Source organism: Aptenodytes forsteri, unplaced genomic scaffold (genome assembly GCF_000699145.1).
Source record: "Aptenodytes forsteri isolate BGI_AS27 unplaced genomic scaffold, ASM69914v1 Scaffold181, whole genome shotgun sequence".
Taxonomy (NCBI): Eukaryota; Metazoa; Chordata; class Aves; order Sphenisciformes; family Spheniscidae; genus Aptenodytes; species Aptenodytes forsteri.
The window spans coordinates 373828-393402 of record NW_008795702.1 but is presented as its reverse complement, the minus strand read 5'-3'; the positions used below and the strand labels follow the sequence as shown (position 1 = coordinate 393402).

The window sequence follows — 19575 nt, the reverse complement described above, 5'->3', positions numbered from 1 at the left end:
GCGCGCCCGGCGGGAAAAGGGGAAGGGTTGGCTTTGCCGTGTTGGGAGTTAAACGGAAAGCGAATGCGCTTCGGTGTAATAACGCCAACAGCAACAGCCTGCGCCCGTCCCGGAGTATTTCACAGGCTGGCTGCGTCCGGGAGACGAGCAAAACCAGCCTCAGCCGCCGCTTGAGGTCTGATAGTAGGCGGTGTCGGTGCACTTGCTCCGAGTAGCGTCATGCCACGGTCTGGAATGGGAAGTGAGGAGATTTTAGTAATTTAATAAAAGCTTAAGGTATGAAGGGTAGATAAAACTAAGAGTGAAATACAGAAAGCATTAATAAAAAAGGGGAGTTACCGTTAAGTGCTAAGAGCAATTTTTATCATCATTCTTTTGCAGATTATGAAGTTACTGTTACGTATTATCTCAAGGTCTGGAGCTGAACCAAGTCTTCACGAGAATTTTTTGCCAATCACCTATGAAGCTCCTGATTTTAAAGTTGCACTTCTGCAATGAAGAAAAGGAGACGGCTCGCTGCAAATCTAAACGAAAAGGTTCATCTTGGCCATGAGAAAGATACCGCAGAACAGATTCTTGTAGTAGACTGTGCACAAGAAATTGTCTCAAAGTCTGCGGAAATACCTCCGGCAGATCAGCTTGAATCTTCCCAAGAACTTTCACCGTCATCAGAGCAAAGAAAGCTCCTAAGCTCATTGCAGTATAACAAAAATCTACTTAAATACTTAAATGACGATAGACAGAAACATCCATCATTTTGTGATTTACTCATAATTGTAGAAGGAAAAGAATTTAGTGCTCACAAAGTTGTAGTGGCTGTTGGGAGTAGTTATTTTCATGCCTGTTTGAGCAAAAATCCAAGCACTGATGTCGTCACGTTAGATCATGTAACTCATTCTGTCTTTCAGCATTTGCTTGAGTTTCTCTACACCTCTGAGTTTTTTGTATATAAAAATGAAATTCCATTAGTGCTGGAAGCAGCAAAATTTTTAGATATCATAGATGCAGTGAAGTTACTAAATAACGAAAGTGTTTCTAACGTACAGACTGATGTGGTAACTGATGCACCTAGACCAGTAGAAACACTCAATGAACTGACAGGTAAACTATTAAATAGTCATCAGTGCACTTTTTGTGGTCGAAGTTTCTGTTACAAGAAGTCCTTAGAAAATCATTTGGCTAAAGCCCACAGATCTCTTTCACTGGAAAGAAAACATGGGTTAAAAATGGTTGAGAAGGCCGACTTTTCCACTAGACGTTCTACAAGAAACCGTAAATGTCCAGCTAAATTTGATAACAGTGACAATGAAAGTGGTGATGCATCTGACAGCAATTTGGAAAAAGTCAGTTCTGACAAGGAAACATCTGATAGAAGCGAATTTGAAGACAGTGAAAGTGAATGCAATGCTGATGAAGAGGGACAGGAAGAGGAAATGTCAGGTGAAGATTCGGAGTCTGAAGAACAAAGTGAAAAAGAACAGAATGATACTGAAGAGGGTTCTGAGGCAGTTGATTCAGTGGGAAATATTCCTGAAGGCTTAGCTCCAGTCATCATTCAAAGCAGTAGCAAAAAACTACTGCAGTGTCCCAAGTGTGACAAAAAATTTGATCGAATAGGTAAGAGCAAGTTAGGTTGACCTCTTTCCTTTTTACCATATGGTGGTGCTATTTGTATGGGACATAAACTGAGCTTTTTCTCTGTCCTAGAGAGTGAAGATCAGAGTTTCTGGATCGTCTCACTGATCCAGTATGCTGCTAATTTTTCTGAATGTATTAGGTTGTTATGTCTGTGGTGCTAAACAGTTTCAATAAATGAACTGAGTGCATTATTTGAAAAACCTGCAAATACTAAATCTATTTCACTGCTCTGGATTCTGGTTGTTAGCATGGTATGTAAAAGCTTCGTTGAAAAAGGAGGGAAATATAGCAAGATATTAAACGATAGATTGCATGAAGTCTGAAACTTGTACTGTATTTTCTGCCAAATTAAGTAACAAAGCTGTCATTATTGCTGAAGTAAAACAGCACCATTGTCAAACAGCCCGAAATTCTTCTATTCTACGTGATGTGTAGATGCTTAGGACCTAGTCACTCTGACTTCTAGCTTGATTTTCCTGGTCTGTAGTTAACACCAAGTAATACTTCGTCAGCGTAATCTGTTCTGTTAGGATCGTTTATGTTAGAGTCAAATCTAGGTGTATAGTTACTCAGGATATCAGAAGAGTCAAAATTCCAGCTTTCCTGTCTTCCTTTCCCCACATTAAAAGTAAATTGCTACTGTACTCCAGAATTTTGGTGTTCTTTCAGCTGGAATAAATGTTGAATTATGGTCACATGAGGTATTGACTTCCTTTCAATCACGGGAATTAGGAAAGAAACAGCTCCTCATAGTGTTAGGCTTTTTTTTGGTGTTTTTATAATAGACACATTGTGTCTTTAATAATTTTGAAATTTTAGGAGTTTATGAAAATGGGGTGGGGCTGGTGTGTGTGTTAATTCCTACTCACACACAGTGTGCCTAACTTGCTGAGGTGAAATGAATTTTTCAAGGTCACAAATTATATCATAGAAGCTATTTAACATTAAGAATGCGGGACTTAACTGTACTTGTAAAGCCGTATCTTAAAGCAACATAGGAAATTTTCTGAATTTGAGAGCTTTGTTGTTAATATTGAAAGGCTACTCTGCAGAAATAAATGGCTTGTGAGTATTTAGGGTTGTAATGGTACATTTTGGGTTTGCACACATTGGAAGGCCTTTTCTCTTTGCACTTTCATGACTTAGAATACTAGTTTTGTGCTCAAAATATACATGAGAAATAGCATTAAAACAAGTGATACTTAAAGTATTTCTTTATAAGCTTGTATTACTGTAGACAATTGACTTGTATTTTAAAATAATGAGTACTTTTTTTTTTTAACTCCCTGAAGTATGATGCATATTCTACAGAGAAAAAAATTTATCTAGTACAAAGCAGAGAGCCTGCTATTGACTTTAGGTAGGTAGATAGATCCTCAGGGTAGGACTGAATTCTGTCCTCAGAAAAAAACTGGCAAACAGAAGAGCGAATACAAGCAGTGTGAAAGAAATGGGAGAGTAGTATTTTGTTTATGGTAATATCTGGGGTCCCAAATATAGATAATTTGCAAGGTTCTGTATCATTCCTTCAGTGTTTTGTTATTTGAAAGTACCTTAAAAATACCAGTTTGTTGCAAGGCTGTTCCCTGTTCTGAAAAGGTGCTTCACAATCAGTGTAATGAAAGAGTAGTAGTATAACTTTCAGTGCTTAAGAACAGAGTATGCTGTACGGTTGAACAAGAGGCACTTGTGACCCTCGCACAGATTTAACAGTAATACAGACCCCTTTTATTTTTACTCCTTATCTTAAAAATAGTTAAGATGGAAGTGTGTGGAGGAACCTTGGATCAAACGCATATGTGATCACTGTGCGGTTTTCAGTGGTCACATGAGGTAGACTCAGTGAATAGTAGAAATCTTCAGATGTGTGTGGAAGGCACTTAGATCTTGACCATATTTGAGAGAGATATTATAGAACAAACCCCAAATGTGTATATTGTAGGTGATACCTGTTACAGTTTATGCTAACAGATTTTTTTTGTTGTTGTATAGGCAAATATGAGAGCCATACACGTGTACACACGGGTGAGAAGCCTTTTGAGTGTGATATATGTCATCAGCGCTATTCAACAAAGTCCAACCTGACAGTGCACAGAAAGAAACACTCTAGTGATACTGACTTTCATAAAAAGGAACACAAATGTCCCTACTGCAATAAGCTGCATGCAAGCAAAAAGACTTTAGCGAAGCACGTGAAGAGGCAAGTATGAGCAAATTTGTCTCGCATTTCTGAAGAATTGTTTTTTTCAGTTCAAAAGCGAAGATAAATGTATGTATGCACACAACATATTCTGCATTATTTCTATAGCTGTTTTTCAAATAAGTATCTTTTCAAAGGACATGGGGATTAACAGTATCAACTAACCTGCCGTCAGGAGTGCATAGGGACTGACTAAATAGCAATAGCAGTTCTGTGGGAGTTCTACCATAGGTGTTTACTATAAAATTTTAGAATGCTCAGATTAGCTAGCACAGTCAGTCAAAACACAACAGTCTTAATAATTACCTGTGTTGCTTTTAATTTGGAGGAAGAGTACAATACCTTCTTTGGTTTTAGATGTTGATGCTATACTGTTGATGATAATAGATGGATAAACCATTTCCATGCAGATTCTTTTAGGTGAATAATTTGTTTATGACAGGTCTAATTATAAGGCATTATTATTTACATACTGCTTTTTTTCCCTTTCTTTATAAATATCCATAAAGCATTATAATTAAACCTGTCCTCTGTCTTACCAATTGTCATATGAGATTCTACAGGAGTCTATAGTCAACACTGCTTTCCAGTTACTTGCGCCTTTAGAATTGTTTAATTATCAGTATACTGTTCTGCTGGTTTGGTGATCAACTGTCATGACGCATAAAGTTTAGAAATGGATATTTAGTATTTGGGTGATCTTCACTGTAGAAAGTTTATAACTACTTTCAGCTTCTGTCTTTCTCCTAGGTTTCATCCAGAGAATGTACAAGAATTTCTTTCTATCAAGAAGACAAAGAGTGAAGGTTGGAAATGTGATGTAAGTAATACTTCAGCACTTTTTGTTTTTTCAGATAGATACTATGTTTTGTGACTTGAATACTTAAGTGAAAATATGGTATGTGTTTCTGTGAAATCTCAGTAAGCTTTGTAAGTGATGGTATAAATTTCCTCTTTATGTGCTGATTTAAAGACTGAACTTTATCTGTATGTACAGCTTGTGACTGGGTAGATAACACCAAACTGAATTCTAAAATAGTTAAAGGCACTATTTTTTAATGTGATCAGTTATTACTGTTGTTAAAATACATCAATTTGCAGATGATTAGACTTGAGTGTTATGAATACTTTAAAAACGGAGTATTTGCTATCCCGTTAATTATGCACATCAAACACTGACCATAAAGTATACTTTTTGGGAAGGCTCTCTCAGTAATGAGGAAAATATATGTTAGGTATGAAACACACTGATTTAGCTCCATATGCACATCAACAGTTGTAAATTTGTACTAAATTTATCTCTAGTTGTAAAATCATAGAGTCCTTTCCTTGATTTTCCCCGGGAGAGCTATATGCGTGAAACTGCATCTACTGCAAAAAGGAGTTTGTAGAACTTCCATTCTCTGTCTGTCTGCTGCCAAATAATGTTTTAAGGTTTCGAATGTTGGGGTTTGTTGGGTTTTTTTAAGGGAATCGGTTTACTCCTTTCTTTTTTTTTTTTTTTTTTTAGGGCACCTGTTTTGTTTATGCAAACTGCTATACGCCCCTGTGTGTCTGTAATATTAGGTGCCGTAACATAATTACTCATCTTGCTTTGTTTGTGAACTTTCACTTATAAACATTGGGAGATTGGACGTTGGGAGATATGAACTGTAGGAATTTGTGGTGTTCATTCTGCTGGTGATGGTACCATGGTTGGAGGTATTACATGGTTGACCAAAGGGTGTTATCTTCCAGATGAAGTTACATTGTGTGAACATATTAGAGATTCTGTTTGTTACTAGATAAGAAACATTTTAATAGCGGGAATCAGTCGTGCAACATTGTTGATGTTCATTTCTCAGGAAGTACTCTTACCAGATGAATGATTTGGTAAACACTTTGTGGTTTGGTTGTTTGGGTTTTTTTCTTTGAAAATTTTAAGTTTATGTTAAATAGAAATTTTTAAAAAGTGAGCCGCTGCCCTTGTACTGCTCATGTGCATTGAAAATGGACTTGAATTGAAAGCAGCGGTAGAATTTTAGCTTTTATAGCAGTTGGAGAATCAGCAGAACCCTTAGGAGCTGTGACTTTCTTTTCAGGTTGTTTAGTATGTTCTGAGGGCTGCGGTGCCACAGATATAAGTTGCAGGATTTCCTCAGGTTGTTGGTTTTGCTGTAGTCCATGTGTGGACACCAGGATTTGGTGGCCATACTTTAATCCTTGAGGAATTCACAGAAACAGATTCACAGAAACAGTAGAGTATTAATAGTAAAGAAAAGCTAAAAGGCTGTTATACTTTTTGCAGGTATGGATTTTCTTACACTTATATTTAACATTAATGAGGTTTTAAACAAATAAAGCTGTTGCTGCTGATTTTCTGCGGCTAAGAGAGTGTTAATTCAGGTGTGCTCTGAGAAACTGATTGCACGATTTAATGTTAGGTAGTACTAAATTCAGCTGTTATAACCAATGGCAACAGTTTCACAGGGAAATCAGTGAGCACTGTTGGTTTATGTAAAGTATAGGACCCTGATGTTAAATTGTAATACCTGGTTTAAATGCCTAAATTTGAGCTGTGGCTTCAATTCTGTAATTGAACTGCATGCTTACTTTAATGACTACTAATAATTCTTGTACATTTAGGTTTTGATTAATCTGAAAACAGTACTAAAAAGCTCACATAATTTTAACATTGCAAAAGTTCTGTATCTCTAAAATATATTTTGAGTTCTATTTCTGTGATGGTATTGGCATTTTCTCTTTATTTCCTCTGGGAAATTCTCTGACAGCATGTATTAAAGGAACAGGTATGACTAGTTCTACAGTAGCTTATACTACAACAGCTTTTACCACAGTCCAACTGAGCTGTTTCAATATTCAAAACCAAGCCAAAGCTATTTGCTTTTTTTCCATTGGGTTATTTTCTGCTGAGTTACTGTGTTGAAACACCCTAGAAAAAGAGTCTGGTAGGGGCTGGAGTCAGTAGAAAGAAGGCGGGGTGGAACATGTAACTGTATGCACAAGTTGCCAGTAGTTTGATTTAGGCTGCTGTGGGTTGGCATCCTAATTTATATAGTGCAATCCACTAGGGTTTACGTAGAACACAGATTTTTTTATGTCGACTGCAAGGCTTTACAAGTTGGGATAGAGTATGCTTTTGAAGAATACGTGTTTAATCTTATATTGCTGCAGAGAACAGATGAACTAAACTGTTAGAGTTTATGGATAGGAAAAAAAATCTGGTTATAACTGATGTATCTTTGACAAAGTGTATTATCATTTTAGATTTGTAAGAAATCTTTCACTCGAAGACCTCATTTAGAAGAGCATATGATCCTTCACTCTCAGGATAAACCCTTTAAGTGTACCTACTGTGAAGAGCACTTTAAATCCCGATTTGCAAGACTGAAACATCAAGAAAAATTCCATCTCGGTATAGAAACCTCCTTCTGACATGTAAACAATAGATTTAAAGTAAAACCTTCCTCCACCATTGTATGTCCTGATCAGTCTGGTTTCCACCCCACCTCCTTTTCTAGTTCTCTCTTTTCCAGTTTTGTGGGGGAGTTGGTTTGCTTTTTTTTTCTTGTTGGTTGTTTTTTTACTTTTCTGTTCAGCTGTCTTTTTGAGGCATTGTATTGTATCTAAACAAATGCAAAATTTTTTTTGGGGGGGAAGAAGTAAGGTTAGTTCTGTTTTAAAACTTTTTTGCATGAAATTGGTTCTCAACTATGGAGTCAGATTCTTCCTGAAGTTTTCCAAAGACCTTTTTCTTTCTTCCTGAAGTATTCCGAAGACTTTTTTATTACTACTAATTATTTCTGCCGGGTAGGAACTAGATTGGTGATATAATGGGAATGTGGTTTTTCAAACAGTCTAAGTGGGCTTAATTACTTTTGACTATTAATTCTAAATTTTTGCTTTACAATCATGAAACTTGCCAAAATACCAGGTATTAGAAATAACTTATCTGAGCAGAAAGTGCACAAAGTCTAATTAAAGTATGCTGACTGTACTAAACATTAATCATTTGTTAGACAAAATTTTTGCTTTGTAAATTGATCAGGGTTTTCACAAGTAACCAGTCTGTGCATCTTGTTTAGTTTAACTGACAGTTAATAATACTATGTGTGTCTGTCTCCTTGTAGGGCCTTTTCCTTGTGATATTTGTGGCCGCCAATTTAATGATACAGGAAATCTGAAACGCCATATAGAATGTACTCATGGAGGAAAGAGAAAATGGACGTGTTTCATCTGTGGAAAATCCGTTAGGGAACGGTAAGGAGTTGCGTGACTACTTGAACTTCAGCAGAACAGAGAAATATTTCAAATGCTTTGATTCTGAATATGTTTTACCTTTGAGGTTTTTAACATAAATGAGACCATTTCAGAGGGCTAGTGTATTAAAAGGTAGCGTCAGAGCCACAGGTAGCATGTGATTTTTCTGATGACCTCTAAAATTAAGGGTGACAACTGTAGGTCATTAGTTATGAGGCAGAACTATATTAAGAAAGTCTTACCTCTAATTCACTTCACTTAGGGTTCCTGTGTTGTGCAAGAACATCTTGTATTTGTTTGGGAAAGAGTTTTCTGCCATAGATATTTTGGTAAATATACTGATGAGGACAGGAAGATGAGGAACACTGGTGAGAATGACTAAGAAGACATTGGACTTCTACAAACATGGTTTCATGGAAGATGGAGGAATACTGTACAACCTTTGCTGCTGCTTCTCTAAATGGTGGAAAAAAATGTTAATTTAGCACTTTGAAAAGTAGAAGCTCTAAAAGTTGGCTCATAAATTCTAGTATACAGAAAAAGAGCATAGAAAACCTGTAGAAATAAGATTCACTCCCCCCCCATTGCTATTCTACACATGAGGGGAAAAAAATATGAATTTTAAACGGTTTTTAACATGGCTTCAGTGCAGGTGTCTTGCACTGCTCTATAAAGGAGATCTTTTAAGTTTTCCAAATGGTGATTTATGTTTAGGTTCTGAAACAATAAGCCTTATAATTTTTTTTTATTTTGACAGAATACAGCTTCATTTCCATAACAGTGACTAAGATTCTAGTTATGTTCTATTTGGGGAATATGAAAAGATCTGAGTTTGCGTACTGCAGTATGTTTTCTTGATTTTTAATTTTTTTTCCAATGACTGGCAAAGACCCCTGGAAGTATTGTAAGGGGAAGATTTGTCCCTAATGGGTTTTGGTGGTGGTGTGTATTTTCTAGTAGTTTGGTCAATAGAGTATGCATGTGTTAAAAGAAAATGCACTAATGCAATAATGAAATAGTACACAAACAAGCTGTAACGGATAGTCTTTCAACTCTATAAAGCTCACTTTGAACTGCAAGAAGAATTTCTGTTTAAAAAAAGTCAATATGTTCATACACTTCAAGTTTCATTTACGTTATGTAAGGCAGTTGAATATTTAAATGTTGTTGCTCTTATTAGAAAAGATAAAAATTTTGTGTAAAGCATAAAAAATACCTTTGAAAAATAATATTTATAAGTACTGGAAGGAGATGAAAGAATTTTCTCTTTTGTTTAGTTCACACACTTACCAGCTGTGTATACAGTAAATTTTATTGTCTGATTCCTGTGCTTGAGAGGAATTTTCACCTGCATGCGCTTTTTTTTTTTTAACATCGGAAATGTGATAGTAAAAGTAGACTTGCATATGTATACATATGTATGTGTGTATAAATATATATGTATTAAAATAAGCTCTGTGCTGAGTTAAGTTAAATTAACATCCATGATCTAGATTTCCTTCAAGTCTGACTTTAAAGCTCTGGCTTTATACATATAGTAACAAGGAAATTATTACATAGAAAATAGTGTTGAAAATGATATTTTCTTTAATGTATGTTGTCCAAATGTATGTTGGGACGTTTTGTTTCTTTGCTTATATTGTTTCTAGACCCAGCTGGTTCAGTAAATAGTAGATAGGTTGCCATACTGCCTTTCAGTGTGTGTATCTGAATAAATTGATGCAGTTATTTGGATATATTGTGATCCATCAGAGTTAAAGAAATTGAGAAATTTATAGTCTGTTTCACTTTAAAGTGGCAGTGGCATTGCTTAAAATGAAATTTTACTGCCTTTGTTAAACAGAACAACTTTGAAAGAACATCTGAGAATTCACAGTGGAGAGAAGCCTCATCTTTGTAGTATTTGTGGGCAGAGTTTTCGTCACGGAAGCTCTTACAGGTACAGGTTTTTATTAAATAAGCTCCTAAACTGTCTCGCTTATTTGGTGATATATATGCATTCATGTTATCAACATAATTCTTTGTAATGTATGGGGTTTGATTTATTCCAGCTCTGAGAGCATTAGTAAATGCTTTAAACATGCTTAAATATTGAAAATATATTAATAACCTGTGAGAAGTCATTTAATTTTTAATACAAGATGAAAGTGGTTTAAACACAGACAGAATCCCATACAAATCTGGTATCAAAGTTGACTTTCTTGCACATTTAAAACTTTTGCATCTTTGTTATTCAAAGAGAAAATAAGCAGAGGACTAAAATATCCTGCTAAATTAACGTCAGATATGAGAGTTTAGCTCTCTTCTCTCTTGCTTTCTAAGAGCAGTTTAAGCATACCTCAACTGAAAGTTACTTCCTGATATTTGTGTGAAGCATTAAAGACTGTGTTTTCTGGTATTTTGCATTGAATTAGCAGTACAGATTATGTTAACAAAATTGCATTTTATGGTTATATTTATGACTTATAAATATACAGACTTCATCTAAGAGTCCACCATGATGACAAGAGATATGAATGTGAAGAATGTGGGAAAACATTTATTCGGCATGACCATCTGACAAAACACAAAAAAATACACTCAGGTAGGCATTTGCTTTGAAAATTGGCTTTGAAATTACTATTTTGAAATAAGATCAAATAAAAAATTAATTATGGATTTTTTTTTTCAGTACATGCAATGTTTTAGGCCTGATAAAAGTTCCTCTCACTGTTTTTAAGGTCTACTAACGTAGGGTTAATCTTACATGTTTTCAACGTTTAAAAGCCAAGTGTTTCCTCCATGCTAACATAGAAAGCCGAGGGACAGTCAAAAACATGTAACAGTGAATTGCTTTAAAAATAATAATAAAAAAAGCAAAAGTGAAAAAGGAGGATTTTTTAATGAGTTCCGATTTCTTTTTTTTAATAGCAATTGTGTGAAACGTTATAACCGTAACACAGAAGAAGCTGTCACAGTCTCAGTCAAAGTTTGTACACTGATCACTTTAATGTAAGAACATCAGAGAGGTGTTTCTGAAGTCTCTGTTATGGGGAAAAGGGAAGGAAGGAAAATGGTGGGAGGCAACCCTGAGAACAGTCAGATGGGGATGATCAGGAGGGAAAAAAAAAAAATCTTTCTGTTGCACTGAGAGCAGAAAGTTTATCAAATGTATAGGAAGAGCAAAGATTCACTAGGGACTTTTCCTTTTTCAGAACAGGATCCAAAGGGAATGTGGCCTTCTAGGAGGCAAAATACTTTCTAGGCAGCATGAAAATATGAAAGTGATCAGAGTCTAAACTTCCTGAGCCTTTATTTTGAAGGACAGCTTCTTTTTTGGTGTTTGAAATCATAATGTCTGCTATAAAATAAAGAAATCTTAAAAAACTCAAGTAAAAAAAAAAAAAATCCTCTTTTCTACTCTATTTGCTTATCCCCCCTCTAGAAAGTTACATTCTTTGACTGTCCACACTCCTCCTACTTACATGAGAAGAAATATTCTGCCACTTTGTGGAAGATCTCAAGATGACTAAAAAGAATCAAGATACTTTTAAGCAGCAGCATAAAACAAAAAGGTAACTATGTCAATCAGGATAATTAAAAAGATAAATACTGTGATGTAATTTTAAGTTCTAAAAATTAGTATCTGAAAATAATTGGTGTGTTTAAATACGCTTCTCTTTTAAAGCCCCTGAATTATTGAAGATACCACATTTTGGGTCATAATGAAGAGAGTAGATTCCTAGTCATTCACTTGTACCTCTCATGTAGTGGGTGTTTGGGGAAGTGTCTTCTTAACTCATGAACGTGAATTTCTTTGTAGAAATGACAAACGGTCAGTAATAGTCACATATAACAAGTGGTAAAAATTCTTACTCTGATAGAACCAACCTACTTCCTGAATTTTGTTCTTTGATAGCAGAGAATCCTTCTCTGAGTAAGGTATGGAAGAGCTTGATTGGCAGACTTTGTGAACATGGATCTACTGTATGTCTTACAATGACAGCTCTTAGACATTTAGTAAGTTCCAGAAGATTTAACCAAAATTTATTGAATTTTGCCCTTGTAGGTGAAAAAGCACATCAGTGTGAGGAGTGTGGAAAATGTTTTGGCCGTAGAGATCACCTTACTGTTCATTATAAAAGTGTTCATCTGGGAGAAAAAGTTTGGCAGAAGTAAGTGTGGATTTTTTATAACTGCGTAAATACTTCTATACTGTACTGATTTTGTTGGGACTTGCATGTTCATGCAGAATTCTAATAGTCTGTGTGTTTGTCATGCCTGTTCCCTTAGTCTTTGATAGAGATATCATTATTATGGTTTGAAGTGGATGTCAGAAAATTGCCTTCACAATTTAAGCAAGATATTTTCTTTGTAGCATAATTAAGTAAATAAAATAAAAACATAAAAAAGGATCAAATTTTAATCTGTCAATTAGCTGTCTCAATGTTGTTCTAAATCGATGGTTTGCTGTAATATTGTCATTGCAGACTAGTTAAGACTGTATTATTAGACATCATTTAAGCACCGTGAGCACTATCCCACACTTAGGTATTTTAGAAGCTGGTAGCAGATTAGTGGCTCTGAAAGTAGGTAAAAACTTTGAAACCCAATTTATGTCTATAAATTGAAATTGCAATACGGTTTTTAAATTCTTGAGCTCCAAAAATAAGGCTTTTGGAGATTTTCAAATAAACTGAGACCTAGTTGTTTTTCAATTGATGTGTTTTAACTGCTTGTACTCATTAGCATTGTGTAGAAGCCATTATAGACGTGTCTGTGTTGAAAGTGTAGTACATTATCTGCTTATTCCCTTTGTTTTTTCTTGGTAGCCAGTAGCCTAAACCATTCCTAGTACTGTATTTATGGCATAATTCTGCCAAAGTGAAAGCCTCTTGTGGATGTTGAGCAAAAACTGTTACTTAAGGATATTTTTGGGGTCAGAAAAGAAGTTTTAGTGGCTTTTGTTCTTTGAATACTAAGTGCCAATCTCAGCAGAGAGTAAGATTGAATATCGAAAAGCATCTTAATTGACCTTATTGGTATGCAGATGCCAGGAAATATGAACATAAGTGAGGAAATTTGGAAACTGATATTTAGCTATTTTGCAGTTAAAGATTTCAGAAAGGACTGTGCATGTAGCTTTATTGTTAGTTGGTTTAAAAAAAAAAAAAGTATCTAACATGAAATGCCTTTTCTTCTTTAAAGATATAAAGCAACATTTCACCAGTGTGAAGTCTGTAAGAAAGTTTTTAAAGGGAAATCAAGTTTGGAAATGCATTTTAGGACACATTCAGGTAAAAGTAAAATAAATCCCAACAAAACCACAAAACATGTAGGAATGTATTTTTATGCATCAACATTGATGGAATTATTTAATTCATTATGGTTTTTGAGCATTCAGGGCAAGAGTAGCAGGAAGCAGCAAGAGTTTTTATTCTTTCTCATATGTTGGTCATTCCTGAATACTACCTTCTGAAGGTATTAGTTGAAATACTGATAATCCTCAACACAGGTTTGTGGTATGCTCTTTACACCTCTTCCTTTAGTTTACTGGTGTATGTTCTTGCCAAATTTATCCAGACCTCCTAATCATTTTTGTGGTCCAGAGAATACTACGTTTCAAGTGGTAATCTAAACAAGGAGTTGAAATCTCTTTAGAAAGGTTTATGTCCTTATATGTTTGACTTTGTTTTTCCTGCCTTACGTTTAGGGAAATCATTGTCCTTTGGAAATATGTAGAAGTACAAATTGAGCTCATGTATCATAACAGTTTAAAGACTGTTCTTTTTTATTTGGTTTATATTCTGATTGTCTTTGTGTGTACCTGACAGAAATCCCAAGTATTGAGAGAATTGTACGTAAGGAGAAGGGTATGCTAATATAACTTCTAAACAAACTTCTAATGGCTCCCTTGATTCCAAAATTGATGCTAAACATATGCTCTTTGTTTTCAGTAAAATTGTTTTATACTAGGTCTCTATGCCACAATCCATGTATGTATTTGCGTATTTATGTGTGACATGGTGTTACTCAGAATAACTAATTCTTCTCTGTCTTTACAGGTGAGAAACCCTACAAATGTCAAATCTGTAATCAGTCTTTTAGAATTAAGAAGACATTAACAAAACACATGGTTATTCATTCAGATGCTCGACCTTTTAATTGCCAACACTGCAATGCAACATTTAAACGAAAAGACAAGCTGAAATACCATATTGATCATGTTCATGGATCAAAGGCTGCAGAAGAGGCATTGACATCTTCTTCAGAGGAAAAGCTAGTCTCTTTACCAGTGCAGTACACCTCTGATGACAAAGTTTACCAAACTGAGGCTAAACAGTATGTGGAACAGTCCAAAGCATATCAATCAGAAGCCAAAACTTTGCTACAGGATGTATCTACAGAAGTATGTGTGCCTGTGACTCTGGTACCAGTTCAGATGTCCGATCCACAAGCTGATCTAGTACAGCATACCACTCAGTCACATGGCATTCTTCCTCCACAGCCTGAGCAGACAGATTATCAACGAGCAACAGATCTATCATTTCTAGAGAAATATACTCTTACTCCACAACCTGCAAATATTGTTCATCCTGTAAGGCCTGAGCAAATGCTGGATCCTAGAGACCAGTCGTATCTTGGAACTCTACTGGGGCTAGATACAGCTCCTACTGTACAGAATATTTCAAACAATGAACATTCATGATCAGACCGTAACATTCCACCTAATTTACTAAGCCATTAGCCAACAGAAGGCTGATATGGCAATTAAGATTTATATTTTATATTTTATTTGGGCTCATGAGTCTTCTGCATAGTTTTGGAAAAACAGGTTTGTTTACATAATATTTGAACATTTAGGCACATTTTGATGCATACTGAAAGAGTGTTTCTTCTGATTTTAAGAGTTTTTAAAAATCTTATAGATGCTCTTTTAAAAATTATGCTCTGAAATATCTTTTAAGGATAGTGGCTGAAAAATGTAATTACATATCTGGCTATTAATTTAAAAAAAATGTTTGCCTTTCTGCATCTCACTTTGAATTAATGTTTTAAGTGTAATAGAAAGCATTCTGGAAGAATAAAGAATATTATCAAATTCATTAAAAGTAGTAAGGGCAGGCAGGGATATAAAACACAAACTTCGAATTATGTTTCACATAGAAATTAAAATATAATTTTACTTGAACCCTCAGGCATTTTTGGAGGTTTTTAAAGTCTGCTGGACTCTGGAGCCTAGTCAATGGACACAGGTACTAGATTCTTCTGAAAAGTGATTCAGATATTTTATGAAGACACTAAACAGAGTGTTTGGTGATCTCCCTGAGTATAATTAGGCTGCCTAAATTTGGCCTCTTAATTCTTCCTTGATCTCTAATACTGAATTATGTGGAAAGATCTAGACGATGGTATTGTCTAATTTTCTACAGTTAGTCCTATATAATTTTAATATGCATTTTTTCTTGCTTTTTCAATCTTGTTTGTCTTCTAAAGTGTGCCCCACACTCTAACTTTGAAAGAAATGGGAATATTTGCAAGGTCATTTTAATCTATGAACAGTCATAAAGGATTGGCATGGTTTATCCTTGTTAGAGTATAAATTATACCAGGGACCCACATTAGCATGCCCATTTTCAGGTTATCTGTGATAGAGGAGAAATTTAAAGGCTATTATTTCCTGAACAGTACTCAACTTCTATTTAAAAAAAGAAATAATCAGTAATTATACATCTCTTGTCAGTTGCTAGTGAAATTGAATTGTTTCTCACTTTCTTGTACTGTGTTTATAAAACAAAGTCAAACTCTTGGGAGTATTTTATGTCTTTAATTATTTTTAGCTTTTTCTTTACTAGACATAAGGGTTTTTTCCAAAAGCACCATTTTGAACTACAAGTCTAGTGTAATTCACCATGAAATCTAGTATAATTTAACCTCATCAAGCTTTCTATTTTAAGCCTACTTTAAAAATAATTATTCTGTGTTTGTTTGGTGAATATTATGCCAAAGAAAGTATCTGAAGTAATTTTATGATCTTCATTATTTCTCACAAGAATTACATATTAAGACAAAATTTTCCCCAGTTTTCCCTATTCTTAAATTATTATCTTAAGGAAACTTTAAAATGGGAAACTGGACGTATCTGTATTATTGTAACCGTTAAATTTATCCAGTGACCTGAGAACAAGTGATCTGTGGTGAAAAGCTCTTTTATCATCACAGTTCTATAAACTCTTAAGTGGCACGGATCATTTTAAATCCTATTCAAATACTTCGGTGTTAGATTCTCTTAATCCCCATCTATTTCAGCGTTGAGCAGTTTGCAGGAGAGGGGCCAGAGCTGCCTGAATGTTCTTATTTTGAAGCTTGTACCCTAATGGATTCTTAACCTAAACACCAAAGATTTCTGTTAGCTGTTAAATAGTGGCAGAGTTATAGAATTTTAAGTGTTACCGATATTTAAATAGGACTTAGCCAAAGAAGCACAATAGAAGTCCTAAACTTTAAAAGTTCAGTTTCTGAAACAGGACTACATATGTTTAACTGTTCTATGTTTGTATCTCTGAAGTAAAATTTAGAGCTGTGCTCTGGGAATGTTCAGACTGACATGCTGTAAATATATCTGGTAAGAAGCTGAATACTGGCAAATACACAGCAATAACGAGGCCATTGAATGCCACCTTCTGAAAGGACACTATCAAGTACTACCCTTCCTGCTTTCTAACTCCGCCTTCATCTCCTTTCAAAATAAAACTGTTTCTGTCATCTTTACACTCCATGGCTTGAAAACTGTTGTTTTATGTGTAGTTTTCAAGTTGACATGTATGTATCATATTCATATTACCGCATGTGGACATGAAACATGATTTCCAGCATTTGTAATTGTACTGTTAAAAATAAGCCGGCATCAATGGTGTCAGTGCAGTTCTCAGACTAAAAAGCCTAACTCTGTTATTTATTGTCTTTTTTGCCCTACAGTAGAAAAAAGTATTGTAGGATTTTGACAAAACAGTGGCTTAAAAATAGTTGGTAACTAATTTTTTGTTTTAAAATCCAGTCTGTTCGGAAGGCACCCTAGGAAAATACTAAAATGGAATTTGGAGCGTGTTTACTTGATAATGTCCTTTTTAAAATTCTTTCATGATTGTGCCTTTTATATATATTCTGAATAATGGCTTTTTCTCCAGTGCAGTTGATTATTCAGAAAACATTAAGGTCAATATCTTCCAAAGGGCTTCATGTTTTTGGGTGCCCAACAAGAAACAGACTATAAAAGGACTCATTTTTCAGAAAAACGAGTGCTATCTTTGCTGTTTGGGTCACCAGAATTACTAGTCATTCCTGGAAAAAATTACCTACTAGTTCTTTGGCGTTCTTTTGTTTGCAGATAACCCTACTAGTTAGTGTTTTTACCTGCTGGTCAGGCTGGATCATTGCCAGTTGACAGTGAAAGAAAATAGGAAAGCTTATGTGCTAGATACATAGTTTTTATTTTTTTAATATCATGAGCTATAAAACTTATGGCTTTACATCTATTTAAAATTCATATATGAGCAAAGTAAATTTTCATGGACTGGCACTTCATTTGGTAGGTGGAAGTAGCTGATCTCTGCTTGATGGACGACAGTTCCTCTTAAGAGGACTGGAGTTGAGGGGCAGAGATCTGCACCTCACAGCTGCATGGGTCGAAACTCCTTAGGTGTCTGGTGCCTCCATTTTAATATGTGTATGTACTCATTCAAGAGTGCATGTCCTGTTGATCTGGAGGGTGCTTTTACAATAAAGGCTATGTTTTATCTGGCAGTCATTGACTCAGTGGACCTTTTGTTGCCAAAGAAGGAAGAAGCAGGTCTCTCTTAAAAATATCTCTAAAGAATGATCAGTGGCACATTGCAAAAAGTTGGTCTTTTCCACATGCTGACCTTTGGGGAGAAGAGTAGAGTCTGTGTTGGTACTCTAAACTGCTACGGGGTTCTGAGAACTTCCTGCACTCGTTCTGTTTAAACATTGAATTCCGTATTTTTTTGCTGAACAAATTTCTGGTTGTTGACTGGGTTACTGCCTTTAATTCTTTAAGTGGATTTTATGTTCGGTTTATTTATTTATATTGGAATTTCTTCTTTGAGCACTGACACTTTTCCTACAGAGGTATGGCTCTCATGGGTTCTTTATATGCTGAACATCATTAATTGTAATGGTGATAATATATCTTCTGTAAGGCTGTGGTTTCCTTAAAAATATAGTGCTACTTTAGTCTGGATTATAATTCGGGTATTTTTGAAGATGGGTCATGCCAGAACACAATGACAAAAGATGTATTTGGTATCATTGAAGAGCTAAGCTTATTTCCCTAGTAACAAACGTGAAAGAGCATCCAGAACTCTGAAGAATGCTTCAAAGGAATCGCCTCGTAGCGTGCTCGATCGAACATGAGATGTGTTATGGAGTGCTAAGGAATAAATGACCCTCGAATTTTTAAATTTAAAATAATTTCTGTGTAGAAGGTCATGAATGTAGAATTATGAATGAATTCTGAACAGGCTGTTGTAGATGAATAGGTTTTTTTCCCTGAAAACAATAAAAAAGATGTGAAATTTTTCTATATTGAGCATACATGCATAACTGATCCAGATTGCATGTTCTCCGTATGACTGGAGCTTAAGGGAAATAGACAGCATTTATCTGTAGGTCCTTGTGACTGCTGTCACGTGTGATCTTTTTTTACGATACCACCTCACAGTGATTTGGTTGTTTCATGGTATGCATTGAAGAATGACAGTGGCAGAATATAGTGCAGGGCAGCCACTTTGCTTAAGCCCATAAGGATCTTTTTCACGGTTCATAAGAAATGTTTTGGTTTAAAAGGATTTGATGGATTAAAGGTGACAATGGCAAATTTTTTTTTAATCCCCCATAACCATTTTGATCATGTTTAAATGTTGGTCCTTTTATATGAAAGAATAAGGTGAAATAAACTCAATATTTTGTCACTGGTATATGAGATAATGTGTTTTAAATGTGATCTGTATAGGTTGATATTTTAGATGGAAGTCTTTAAGTAAAGTTGTCCTTTTAGGGGAAATTCTTTGCTGTAAGGAGAAGTTAGGAAGTGTACTGTAAACGTAGAAGTACTCAGTCCTATGTGTAATTTTGTTTGTTATGGAAAAGTAAAGTTCTTTTGTCTTAACATTGCTCGCTTCACAGGATTTCTTGCAGCGGTGCTTGCGCTAAGTTTTGACTTCTGCCCCTTTCTTTTTTAAACAGCATGGAAACACACTATTCTGTATGTCTTTCAGTTTTAAAGCTCATGAAAGATAAACAGATGAGGCAACGTTTTTCATCAAATTTGTGCGCGTCTCATTCTACTTTTTATTTTAAAATATTTTGCAAATTAAATTTATTTAGAAAAATTCTTGGCTTCACTTGTTTCGTTTTAGTTTTTAACTGGGGTCGCTTTTTTGCCGTTTCTTGCTGCTCGAGGCGGAAGCGGCGGCCCG

At 35.2% G+C, this 19575-nt stretch overlaps 1 protein-coding gene across 1 annotated transcript; it reads left to right on the top strand.

Moving 5' to 3' along the window:
- The first annotated feature begins 386 nt into the window (after nt 1–386).
- On the top strand, nt 387–15043 carry ZBTB41 (zinc finger and BTB domain containing 41). Its single transcript, XM_009283165.2, has 10 exons — nt 387–1617; nt 3631–3838; nt 4589–4658; nt 7106–7253; nt 7969–8098; nt 9942–10037; nt 10576–10682; nt 12147–12252; nt 13286–13374; nt 14143–15043. Exons 1-10 carry the CDS (start codon nt 495–497, stop codon nt 14784–14786), a joined length of 2721 nt encoding a protein of 906 aa, XP_009281440.1. The 5' UTR covers nt 387–494; the 3' UTR covers nt 14787–15043.
- Nucleotides 15044–19575: the final 4532 nt, after the last annotated feature.

Bases quoted from the DNA above. Each gene is read 5' to 3' on its own strand.
- ZBTB41 (XM_009283165.2), top strand. From the start codon at position 495: ATGAAGAAAAGGAGACGGCTCGCTGCAAATCTAAACGAAAAGGTTCAT. The intron at 1,618-3,630 runs GTAAGAGCAAGT...GTTGTTGTATAG, and splicing joins CAAAAAATTTGATCGAATAG to GCAAATATGAGAGCCATACA. The intron at 10,038-10,575 runs GTACAGGTTTTT...ATAAATATACAG, and splicing joins CGTCACGGAAGCTCTTACAG to ACTTCATCTAAGAGTCCACC.